The sequence below is a fragment of the Rattus norvegicus genome, chromosome 8 (genome assembly GCF_036323735.1).
Source record: "Rattus norvegicus strain BN/NHsdMcwi chromosome 8, GRCr8, whole genome shotgun sequence".
Lineage (NCBI taxonomy): Eukaryota > Metazoa > Chordata > Mammalia > Rodentia > Muridae > Rattus > Rattus norvegicus.
Window position 1 is genome coordinate 42,478,606 of NC_086026.1, and position 13,388 is coordinate 42,491,993.

Below are 13,388 nucleotides of genomic sequence, written 5' to 3' on the forward strand. Positions count from 1 at the left end.
GGAAATTTTCCTCTGTGCTTACATGTTTGAGGCTTTCCCCCACTTTCTCTTCTATTAGTTTCAGTGTATCTGGTTTTATGTGGAAGTCTTTGGACCACTTGGACTTGAAGTTTATACAAGGAGATAAGAACGGGTCAATTTGCATTCTTCAACATGCTGACTTCGTTGAACCAGCATGATTTGTTGAAAATGTTGTCTTTTTTCCATTGTATACTTTTAGCACCTTTATCATAAATAAAGTGACCATACCTGTGTGGCTCATTTCTGGGTTTTCAATACTTTTCCATTGATCTACCTGCCTGTCTCTGTACCAGTACTATGCAGTTTTTAACATGCTTGCTCAGTAATACAGTTTGAGATCATGGATTGTGATTACCTCAGAAGTACCGTTCTTGTTGAGAATAGTTTTCCATATCCAGTATTTTTTTTCTTTTTCAAATGAATTTCCAAATTGCTCTTTCTAAGTCTATGAAGACTTGAGTAGGAATTTTGATGGGGACTGCACTGAATCTGTAGATTTCTTTCAGCAAGATGGCCATTTTTACTATTTTTACTATCCACGAGCATAGGAGATCTTTCCATCTTCTGAGATCTTCAATTTCTTATTTCAGAACCATAAAGTTCTTGTCATACAGATCTTTCACTTGCTTGGTAAGAATTCCACCAAGATATTTTATAATATTTATGACTATTGTGAAGTGTGTCATTTCCCTAATTTCTTTCTCAGCCTGTTTATCCTTTAAGTGGAGGAAAGCTACTGATTTGTTTGAGTTAATACCATATACAGACAATTTGCTGAAGTTGTTTATTAGGTGAAGGAGTTTTCTGGTGGAATTTTTGGTGTCAGTTAAGTATACTATTGCATCACCTGAAAATAGTGCTATTTTGACTTCTTCCTTTCCAATTTGAATCCTTTTGACCTCCTTTTGTTGTCTAACTGCTCTGGTTAGGATTTCAAGTACTATATTGAATAGCTAGAGAGAGAGAGAGAGAGAGAGAGAGAGAGAGAGAGAGAGAGAGAGAGAGAGAGAGAGAGAGAGCGCAGCCTTGTCTAGTCCACAATTTTATTGGCGTTGTTTCAAGTTACTCTCCATTTAGTTTGATGTTGGCTACTAGTTTGCTGTATATTCCTTTTAATATGTTTAGGCATGGACTAGAATTCTTGATCTTTGCAAGACTTTTTAACAAGAAGGGGTGTTGAATTTTGTCAAATGCTCTCTCATCATCTAATGAAATGATCATGTGTTTTTTTTCCTTGAGTTTGTTTATATAGTAGATATGTTGATGGATTTCCATCTATTGATCCATACTTGCATCACTGGAATGAAGCTTACTTGGTCATGGAGAATGATCATTTTGATGTGTTCTTGGATTAAGTTTGCAAGAATTGTATTGAGTATTTTTGCATCGATATTCATCAGGGAAACTGGTCTGAAGTTCTCTTACTTTGTAGGGTCTTGATGCGGTTTAAGTATAAACACAATTGTGGATTCAGAAAAATGAATTAGGTAGTGTTTCTGCTGTTATATTTTGGGGAATAGTTTGAAGAGTATTGGTGTTAGGTCTTTGGAGGTCTGATAGAATTCTGTACCAAACCCCTCTGGTACTGGTTTTTATTCGGTTGGGAGAATTTAATGATTGTTTCTATTTCTTTTGGGGGAGATGGGATTGTTTAGATGGTTTATCTGATCCTGATTTTACTTTGGTACCTGGTATCTGTCTAAAAAATTGTTCATTTCATCCGGATTTTCCAGTTTTTTGAATACAAGCTTTTGTAGAAGAATCTGATAATTTTTTGAGTTTCCTCAGTTTCTGTTGTTATCTCTCTGTTTTCATTTCTGATTTTGTTAATTGGGATACTGTCTCTCTGTCCTCTGGTTAATGTGGCTAAAGGTTTCTTTATCTTGTTGACTTTCTCAAAGAACCAGCTTGTGGTTTTGTTGAATCTTTGTATAGTTCTTTTTGTTCCTACTTGGTTGATTTCAGCCCCGAGTTTGATTATTTCCTGTCATCTACTCCTCTTGGGTGAATTTGTTTCTTTTTATTCTACAGCTTTCAGGTGTGCTGACAAGCTGTTAGTGTATGCTCTCTCAAATATTTTTATTCATTTTTATTGGACATTTTTTATTTCCACTTCAAGTATTATCCCCTTTACAGGTTTCTCCATAAACTCCCTATCCCATTTCCACTCTCACTTCTTCTATGAGGAGGTTCCCCCATCCACCCCTTGATGCCTCTCTGCCCCGATATTTCCCTACACTGTGGGGTATAGCCTCAGTAGAACTAAGGGCTTCTCCTCAGATTGGTGCCCAAAAAGGTCATCCTCTCTTACATATGCAGCTGGAGTCATGGGTCTGTCCATGTGTACTCTTTGGATGGTGATTCAGCGCCTGCAAGCTCGGGTTGATTGGTATAGTTGATTTTATGGGGTTGCAAACCCCTTTAGCTTCTTCAATCCTTTCTCTAACTCTTCCAATGAGGACTCCATTCTCAGTTCAAAGGTTGGGTGCAATTATTCACCTCTGTATTTGTCATATTCTGGCAGAGCATCTCATGAGACAGCTACATCAGGCTCCTGTCAGTATGTACTTCTTGATATCAGCAATACTGTCTGGGTTTGGTGGTTGCATTTATAAGGGCTAGATCCATAGTTGGGGCAGGCTCTGAATAGCCATTCCTTCAGTCTCTGTTCAAAACTTTGTCTCCATATCTCCTCTTATGAACATTTGTGTTCCTTTGTCTAAGATAGACTGAAACACCTGTACTTTGTTGATCCTTCTTGAGATTCATGTGGTCTGTGGATTGTATCTTGGGTAAATTAAATTTTTGGGCTAATAAGCACTTATCAGTGAGTACATACTTTGTGTGTTTTTTTGTGATTGGGTTACATCACTCAGGATATTGTCTAGTTGCATCCATTTGCCTAGGAATTTCCTGAAGTCATAGTTTTTGGTAGGTGATTAGTACACCATTGTGTAGATGCACCACATTTTCTGTATCCATTTCTCTGTTGGAAGACATCTGGCTTCTTTCCAGTTTCTTGTTATTATAAATAAGGCTGCTATGAACATAGTGGTCCATGTGTCCTTGTTATCTATTGGAGCATTTCTTTATTTTATTTTATTTTATTTTTTCCATCTTTATTGAATTGGGCATTTCTTATTTAAATTTCAATTGTTATTACCTTTCCCGGTTTCCAGGCCAACATCCCCCTAACCCCTCTGCCCTTCTATATGGGTGTTCCTCTCCTCATCCTCCTCTCATTACCTCTCTCCCCCCAACAATCCCGTTCACTGGGGATTCAGTCATGGCAGGACCAAGGGCTTCCCCTTCCACTGGTTCCCTTACTAGGCTATTCATTCCTACCTATGCAGTTGGAGCCCAGGGTTAGTCCATGAATAGTAGTGGCTTAAGCCCTGGAAGCTCTGGTTGGTTGGCATTGTTGTTCATATGGTGTCTCAAGCCTCTTCAAGCTCTTTCAGTCCTTTCTCTGAATCCTTCAATGGGGGTCTCATTCTCAGTTCAGTGGTTTGCTCCTGGCATTCACCTAAGTATTTGCTGTATTCTGGCTGTGTCTCTCAGGAGAGATCTACATCTGGTTCCTGTCGGCCTGCACTTCTTTGCTTCATTCATCTTATCTAGTTTGGTGGCTGTATATGTATGGGCCACATGTGGGGCAGGCTCTGAATGGGTGTTCCTTCTGCCTTTGTTCTAAACTTTGCCTCCCTATTCCCTCCCAAGGGTATTCTTGTTCCCCTTTTAAAGAAAGAGTGAAGCACTCACATTTTGATCATCCTTCTTGAGTTTCACGTGTTCTGTGCATCTTGGGTAATTTGAACATTTGGGCTAATATCCACTTATCAATGAGTGCATACCGTGTGTGTTTTTCTGTGATTGGGTTACCTCACTCAGGATGACCTTTTCCAGTTCCATCCATTTACTTATGAAGTTCATAAAGTCATTGTTTTTGATAGCTGAGTAATATTCCATTGTGTAGATGTACCACATTTTCTGTATCCATTCCTCTGTTGAAGGGCATCTGGGTTCTTTCCAGCTTCTGGCTATTAATAAATAAGGCTGCTATGAACATAGTGGAGCATGTGTCTTTGTTTTATGTTGGAGTATCTTTTGGGTATATGCCCAAGGGAGGTATAGCTGGGTCCTCAGGTAGTGCAATGTAAAATTTTGTGAGGAAACTACAGACTTATTTCCAGAATGGTCAGACCAGTCTGCAATCCCACAGACAATGGAGGAGTGTTACTCTTTCTCCACATCCTTGATGGCATCTGCTGTCACTAGAGTTTTTGATCTTAGCCATTCTGACTGGCATGAGGTGGAATCTCAGGGATGTTTTGATTTGCATTTCCCTTATGACTAAAAATGTTGAACATTTCTTTAGGTGCTTCTCAGCCATTCCATATTTCTCAACTCTGAATTCCTTGTTTAGCTCTGAACCTCATTTTTAATAGGGTTATTTGTCTTCCTGCAGTCTAACTTTTTGAGTTCTTCATATATTTTGGATATGAGCCCTCTATCAGTTGTAGGATTGGTAAAGATCTTTTCCCAATCTGTTGGTTGCCGTTTTGTCAAACAACAGTGTTCTTTGCCTTAAAAAAGCTTTGCAGTTTTATGAGATCCCATTTGTAGATTCTTGATCTTAGAGCATAAGCCATTGGTGTTTTGTTCAGGAAATTTTCTCCAGTTTCCGTCTGTTCGAGACACTTCCCCACTTTTTCTTCTATTTGTTTGAGTGTATCTGGTTTGATGTGGAGGTCCTTGATCCACTTGGACCTAAGCTTTTTACAGGGTGATAAGAATGGATCAATCTGAATTCTTCTACATGCTGACATCCAGTTGAACCAGCACCATTTGCTGAAAATGCTATCTCTTTTCCATTGGATGGTTTCAGCTCCTTTGTCAAAAATCAAGTGACCCTAGGTGTGTTGGTTCATTCCTGGGTCTTCAATTCTATTTCATTGGTCTATTTGCCTGTCTCTGTACCAATACCATGCAGTTTTTATCATTGTTGCTCTGTAGTACTGCTTGAGTTCAGGGATAGTGATTCCCCCGGAAGTCCTTTTATTGTTGAGGACAGTTTTAGCTATCCTGGGTTTTTTGTTATTCCAGATGAATTTGCAAATTGTTCTGTCTAATTCTCTGAAGAATTGGATTGGTATTTTGATGGGGATTGGATTGAATCTGTAGATTGCTTTTGATAAAATGGCCATTTTTACTATATTAATCCTGCCAATCCATGAGCATGGGAGATCTTTCCATCTTCTGAGATCTTCTTCAATGTTTTTCTTCAGAGGCTTGAAGTTCTTATCATACAGATCTTTCACTTGCTTGGTTAAAGTCACACTGAGGTATTTTATATTACTTGGGACCATTATGAAGGGTGTTGTTTCCCTAATTTCTTCCTTGGCTTGTTTCTCTTTTGTGTAGAGGAAGGCTACTGATTTATTTGAGTTAATTTTATACCCAGCCACTTTGCTGAAGGTGTTTATGAGATTTAGTAGTTCTCTGGTGGTACTTTTGGGATCACTTAAGTATACCATCATATTATCTGCAAATAGTGATATTTTCACTTCCTCCTTTACAATGTGTATCTCTTTGATCTCCTATTCTTGTCTGATTGCTCTGGCTAGATCTTTGAGAACTCTACTGAATAAGTAGGGAGTGAGTGGGCACCTTTGTCTAGTCCCTGATTTTAGTGGGGTTGTTTCAAGTTTCTCTCCATTTAGTTTAATATTAATTACTGGTTTGTTTCATATGGCTTTTACTATGTTTAGGTATGGGCCTTGAATTCCTGTTTTTTCCAGGAGTTTTATCATGAACAGGTGTTGAATGTTTTCAAATGCTTTCTCAGCATCTAATGATCTCATCATGTGGTTTTTATCTTTCACTTTCTTTATATAGTGGGTTACATTGATGGTTTTCCATATATTAAGCCATCCCTTCATCCCTGGGATGAAGCCTTCTTGATCATAATGGATGATTATTTTGATGGCTCTTGGATTCGCTTTGCAAGAATTTTATCGAGTATTTTTTGGGGTTGATATTCATAAGGGAAATTGGTCTGAAGTTCTCTTTCTTTGTTGGGTCTTTTTGTGGTTTAGGTATAAGAATAATTGTTGCTTCATAGAAGAAATTCGGTAGTGCTCCATCTGTATCAGTTTTGTGGAATAGTTTGGATAATATTGGTATGAGGTCTTCTATGAAGGTCTGATAGAATTCTGCACTGAACCCATCTGGACCTGGGTTCTTTTTGGTTGGGAGACATTTAATGACTGCCTCTATTTCCTTAGGAGTTATGGGGTTGTTTAAATGGTTTATCAGTTCCTGATTTAACTTTGGTACCTGGTATCTGTCTAGGAAATTGTCCACTTCCTGCAGATTTTCATGTTTTGTTGAATATAGGCTTTTGTAGTAGGATCTGATGATTTTTTGAATTTCCTCTGATTCTGTAGTTATGTCTCCCTTTTCATTTCTGATTTTGTTAATTTGGACACACTCTCTGTGTCCTCTCGTTAGTCTGGCTAAGGGTTTATCTATCTTGTTGAGTTTCTCAAAGAACCAACTTTTGGTTCTGTTGATTCTTTGTACAGTCCTTTTTGTTTCTACTTGGTTGATTTCTGCTCTGAGTTTGATTATTTCCTGCCTTCTACTTCTCCTAGGTGTATTTGCTTTTTTTTTTTTTTTTTTGTTCTAGAGCTTTTATGTGTGCTGTCAAACTACAGATATATGCTCTCTCCTGTTTCTTTCTGCAGGCACTCAGAGCTATGAGTTTTCCTCTTCGGAGCATTTTTTTCTTTTTGGAGCATTTCTGAGTATTTGACCAGGAATCGTATAGCTGGTTCCTCAGGTTGTAATATGTTCAATTTTCTGAGGAACCTCTAGACTAATTTGCAGCTTGCAATCTCACCAACATTGGAGGAGTGTTCCTCTTTCTCCACATCCTTGCCAGCATCTGTTGTCACTTGAGTTTTTCATCTTAGCCATTCTATCTGATGTGAGGTGGAATCTCAGAGTTGTTTTGATTTGCCTTTCCCTGATGACTAAGGATGTTGAACATTTCTTTAGGTACTTCTCAGCCATTCGATATTCCCCAGCTGAGAATTCTTTATTTAGCTCTGTATCCCACTTTTAATAGTGTTATTTGATACTTTGGAGTCTACCTTTTTAAATTCCTTGTATATATTTGATAGATGTCTATACTATGGGATGTAGGATTTGTAAAGATTTTTTTCCCCAATCTGTTGGTTGTCATTTTGTCCTAATGACAGGGTCTTTTGCCTTACAAAAGCTTTGCAATTTCATTGCATTTGTTGATTCTTCAATTTAGAGCACAAGCCATCGGTGTTCTCTTCTGGAAATTTCCCCAGTGCCCATGTGTTCAATGCTATTCCCACTTTTTCTTCTATTAGTTTGAGTGTATCTGGTTTTATATGGAGGTCCTTGATCCACTTGGAATTGGGCTTTGTATAGTCCAATGAGAATGGGTCAATTGTGCATTCTTCTACATGCTGACCTCCAGTTGAACCATCATCATTTATTTCAAGTGCTATCTTTTTTTACATGGTGTGATTTTATCTCCTTTGTCAAAGATCAAGTGATCATAGGTGTGTGGGTTCATTTCTGGGTCTTCAATTCTATTCCACGGATCTACCTGCCTGTTTCTCTACTAATACTATACAGTTTTTAATCACTATTCTTCTGTAAAAAACTAGAAGACAGGGATGTTGATTTTCCCCAGAATTTTTTTATTGTTGAGGATAGTTTTTGCTATCCCGGGTTTTTTGTTATTCCATATGAATTTGCAAATTGTCTTTTCTCACTCTATGAAGATTGAATTGGAAGTTTGATAATGATTTCATTGAATCTGTAGATTGCTTTTGACAAGATGGCCATTTTTAGAGTATTAATCCTGCCAATCCACGAGCATGGGAGATCTTTCAATCTTCTGAGATTTTCTTCAATTCCTGTCTTCAGAGACTTGAAGTTCATGTCATATCGACCTTTCACTTGCATGGTTAGAGTTACACCAAGGTATTTTATGGTTTTTTGTGATTATTGTGAAGGGTGTGATATTCATAATTTCTTTCTCAGCCTGTTTATCCTTTGAGTTGAGGAAGGCTACTGATTTGGTTGAGTTAATTTTATTTCTAACCACTTTGCTGAATTTGTTTATCAGGCTTAGTATTTCTCTAGTGGAACTTTTGGGTCACATAAGTATACTATCTTGTCATCTGCAAATCCTGATATTTTGACTTCTTCTTTTCCAATTTGCATACCTTTGACCTCCTTTTGTTGTCCGTGTGCCCTGACTAGGACTTCAAGTAATATATTTACTAAGTAGGGTGCGAGTGGTCAGCCTTGTCTAATCACTGATTTTAATGAGATTGTCAAGTTTTTCTTCATTTAGTTTGGTGCTTGCTACTAGTTTGCTATGTTTAGGTCTGGGCCTTGAATTCTTAATCTTTCCAAGACTTTTAACATGAAAGGTTACTGAATTTTGTCAAATGCTTTCTCAACATCTCATGAGATGATCGGGAGGTTTTTTTCTTTGAGTTTGTTTATATAGTGGATATGTTGATGGATTTCCATATATTGAGCCATCCCTGCATTTGTGAGATGAAGCCTACTTGATCATGATGTGTTGTTGAATTTTGTTTTCGAGAATTTTATTGATTATTTTTGCATTAATATTCATAATGGAAATTGGTCTGAAATTCTCTTTCTTTTTTGTGTCTTTGTAAGGTTTATTTTTAAGCATAATTGTAGCTTCATAGAAGGAATTTGTCAGTGTTCCTTCTGTTTCTATTTTGTGGAATTGTTTGGACAGAAAAGGCCTTCCATGAAGGTCTGATAGAATTCTCCACTAAACCCATCTGGTCCTGGGGTATTTTTGGGTTGGAGACTTTTATTCTTTATGCCTCTATTTCTTTAGTAGTTATGGGGCTGTTTAGATGGTTTATCTGATCCTGATTTAACTTTGATAACTGTTATTTCTCTAGAAAATTGTTCATTTCTTCTAGATTTTCCAGTTTTGTTGAATATAGTTTTTTTGTTGTAGGATCTGATGATTTTTTGAATTTCCTCAAATTCTTTTGTTATGTTTCCACTTTCATTTCTGATTTTGTTAATTTGTATGCTCTCTCTGTGCCCTCTAGTTATTCTGGATAAAACTTTATCTATCTTCTTGTTTTTCTCAAAGAACCAGCTCCTTTTTTTGTTGATTCTTTGTTTAGTTCCTTTTTTCTACTTGGTTTATTTCAGCCCTGAGTTTGATTATTTCCTGCCATCAACTCCTCTGGGTTGTATTTGCTTCTTTTTGTTCTAGAGCTTTTAGGTATGCTGTCAAGCTGCTAGTGAGGAGGCACTCAGAGCTGTGTGTTATCCTATTAGCACTGCTTTCATTGTGTCCCCTGTGTTTGAGTATATTGTGCCTTCATTTTCATTACATTCTAAAAAGTCTTTAATTTCTTTATTTATTTCTTATTTGACCAAAATATCATTGAGTAGTGCATTGTTCAGCTTTCATTTGCATGTGGGTTTTCTAGTTGTTTTTCTTTGTTGTTGTTTTATTATTGTTATCGAAGACTAGCCTCAGTCCATGGTGATTTGATAGAATGCATGGGCATATTTCAGTCTTCTTGTATCTATTGAGGTCTGCATTGTGAGCTATTATATGGTGAGTTTTTGAGAAGGTACTATGAGGTAATGAGAAGAAGGTATATTCTTTTTATTTTAGGATAAAATGTTCTGTAGATGTTTGTTAAATCCTTTTGGTTCATAACTTCTGTTAATTCCTCTGTGTCTCTGTTTACTTCTGTTTCCATGATCAGTCCATTGATAAGAGTGGTGGGTTGAAGTTTCCTACTATTACTGTGTGGTGCAATGTATGCTTTGAGTTTTAGTAAAGTTTCTTTCTTGAATGTCAGTGCCCTTTCATTTGGAGCATAGATGTTCTGAATTGAGAGTTTATCTTGGTAGATTTTTCCTTTGGCGCGTATGAAGTGTCCTTCCTTATATTTTTGATAAGTTTTGGTTGAAAGTTGATTTTATTCAGTATTATAATGGCTACTCCAGCTTGTTCCTTGGGACCATTTGCTTGGAACCAATTTTCCCAGCCGTTTGCTCTTAGGTGGTATCTGTGTTTGTCACTGAGGTGTGTTTCATGTATGCAGCAAAATGCTGGGTTCTCTCTACATATCCAGTTTTTTAGTCTATATCTTTTTATTGGTGAATTGAATAATCCTACTTGGTTTCTCAATAAGATTTATTTTCTCACCATCTTATAAATAAGTGATGATAGTAGTGTTCTTCAGTGATTTATGGTCCAGATAATGCCATCAATGCTGGTAACACACCTAAAATTTATTCTCTCTCTCTCTCTCTCTCTCTCTCTCTCTCTCTCTCTCTCTCAAATTTAGATAAAATTACTTTTGTCATGGGCATTGTAAATGCACATCTTTATGAACAAAATCATTGGAATCCACTGGTCTTCATAGCATTTACAACTATGCTTCAGTCAGCGAACCCAATAAACTGCATTATGGGCATTTGTGGATTTATCTTTATTTTGTCTAAGGCTATTATCTAAAAGGGTAATGATCTTCACTTCAAGCTTGACTGCTCATTACTTCTCTGTTTCACTCAGGGGTCTCTTTCTTTCTCTTACTGCTGTCAGTTACCTCCATCACTATCTACTTTGTATTTCTTCTCTACTTTAAAGTTTTCCTTTAGTTTCTGTTTCAGCATCATTTTTATTTTCCTTGGATAATTATTTGTACAATGAGTATACACATTTAATTTCCCTAGGAATTGTTTAATCTTGGGAACTTACTGTTGGTATCTCCATTCTGTCCATATGAAATAATTATTCAAATCCCAACGAAGGAATCTTTAATATTTCCCATGTGACATGAAGTTAAATTCTAATTTCTATTTTATTATTAATATTATTATAGTTGGACAAATACTGTCTTAATTATACATTAAGTGTTTTGAAAATACCTTTGAGATATAAATATTTTATTTTTCTAAATATTATTTGGCAGATATTAATAAGAAACCACAATGATTAAACTCAAGAGGAATACTACTGCTATATTGGAGATAATATTGATTTTGTGTATGTGATTACATGGTTAAAATATAGTCAGGTATTCAGACTCTAAAACGTGGAAGAGTTCACATGCTAACAAAGGAAATATAGAAAGAGTGGCTGATAAATATAGAGTAAAAGGTTAATTATGTTTTCAAGTTACAGGAGATTTCTAAACTTCTTTTTCTATCATTACATTTTCTGTTACAAAGCTATGTTGATAGTTAAAACATACATCTCATCATTGATTCCCTAAATGCAATATTATATTCAAGCATCCTGAAGACTAATATCATACACATGCCTCTTCAAATAAGAATAAGTGACTAGTCCTCAGCTAATTTTTCATCTTGACATACTTGTCTTTTATTTTGAGAACATAGTAAAGTGAATAGAAATACCATGGCTAAGGGATGAGTGGACAGGAATAGCTATGGCCAGATGACTTCCCCAAAATGATGGTAGGTATTATGACTTTAACAAATATACAGACTATTCCTTGCATTTAAGTTTCAGAAAGCCTTCTAATTTCTCATTGTCTTTCCAGCTCTGAGTAATACAAACCCTCCCTCTACTACCTCTTTTATCCTCTGTCAGTCATTCCTCTGGAAATATGATTCCTTGGCCCTGTTTCTTTGTAGTCTGTTTTCCTTGATCCTCTGTATGAAGATCCATTAGAAAATGCTCATTTTTGCAATGGTGTTTTTAGCACAGTCGAACATCAGAATATAAGGGTAAATGAAGTAAACTAGGAGGCATCAGAGAGACAAAACTGGAACATTCACCAGAAGAAAGAATTGAGGTTTGTGTAACCTGTGGATTTTCTCTTTAATATTAATTAAAATGTGGAAATGCAAAAGACTGATTTTGCATTGGAAGATTTACTAACACAGAGGGAAGTATGGGGCCTGGGTTTCATAAATGTCAAGAACACAGGGGCATTTGGTGTTTAAATCTTCATTATGTTAGTCGTCATTCAACTCTTTCTGTTCCCTCTTATCCTGTATAAGTAATGATGAGATATCTGAGTTAGCAGTGCCATCATTACAGTAGTTCTTGTCTGTACAGCAAAATGTTTCTCTCATGAGGTCATGGAACATTTGATACATTCCAGGTGCACAGGGTCTACATGAAAGTTTTGCATAACGAAAAAGGTTTAACCCTAAAAAGAAGAAAAACAAATGTTATCAACATGCCTCCCTCTAGAACCTCATATTTTTTTCTGAAGTACATTATGTGCCCAGGGCTGTGGCTGCATCTCATGTATATATCTCTAGCTATAGTCATCCAAAAAACCTGTCTTCCACCAGAGCCATGCCTTAGTCTGTGACTTCAGAACCTTGGGATCCAAGTTTCCCTCTGCACCTTAATTCCAAAATTTGTATTATTGGAAACATTTTTGTGTGTATCTCTCAAAGACTTGCTTACCTGTGTAACGGTCAGTATAATAATAGTTTTCTGTGGTACAAGTCCTGTTTTCTGGCAATATGTCAAACTTCCAGCATGATCTCATGCCAGTGCGGCATTCGAACCCATCATGGTGAGAACATAGATTACAAATTTTAATAACTAAAGGAAAGGGAGATTTTAAAGGTTAGATCTATGTAAAACAACTACTTTAGAAAGTCAATATTATACACACTCAGTGAGAATAAATTTGGCACTCATACCCCATCCCCCCTGATATTATTAATGACATCAACGATTCCCTTCAAGAATTCCCCAGTCATCTACAAATCAAAGCTATAGAAAGAACACCCGAAGTAGTGAGTGAGATATGGAAAGAGACAGTATGTAAAAGGTTCAAGAATTCCTTCTCTTGTGGTAGTATGATTTTTTCCAATAAATGCAAACCAAATATACTGTACAGCGAATTGTCACCACTCTTTCTCCTGTGAAGAGAAGGAAAATTCATCTTAAATAATTTCATAGCAGAACCCTATTGAAGTACACTAATCTCTTCCTACTACACCCTAATATTCTCCTCTCTGTCCAAGCCTTACCTATGTCCATGAGGAGAATTATGGAAACACTCAGCAGAAGCTTCTGGGACATAATTGTGCCTCCTTCTGACAAGTTCCTACCAGGAGGTTCCAGCTATATTTATTTCTATCATCTGCCCTCAGGCATCCAAATAGAATGAGAGAATCATTAATTTAAGGTCAAACCAACTGAATCTTTTTGATAATGTTCTAAGAAGAGGGTACATCCTGTCTGTGTTTATATTTCTCCAATCACTTGGTACTAAGCCTACAGAGACACCTTGTAATGTTTTATT

The 13,388-nt window shown here is 36.6% G+C and overlaps 1 protein-coding gene across 2 annotated transcripts; it reads right to left on the reverse strand.

Annotated features, from left to right (window-relative positions):
* Positions 1 to 12,075: 12,075 nt before the first annotated feature.
* On the reverse strand, positions 12,076 to 13,165 carry LOC103693040 (prostate and testis expressed protein 2-like). Of its 2 annotated transcripts, XM_008766075.2 has the most exons (4): positions 13,114 to 13,165; positions 12,979 to 13,002; positions 12,539 to 12,679; positions 12,076 to 12,272 (listed from the first exon to the last, which is right to left on the reverse strand). In XM_008766075.2, exons 1-4 carry the CDS (start codon positions 13,163 to 13,165, stop codon positions 12,076 to 12,078), a joined length of 414 nt encoding a protein of 137 aa, XP_008764297.1. The 2 variants fall into 2 exon arrangements, with proteins under 2 accessions (XP_008764297.1, XP_038938791.1); XM_039082863.1 differs by lacking the exon at positions 12,979 to 13,002.
* Positions 13,166 to 13,388: the final 223 nt, after the last annotated feature.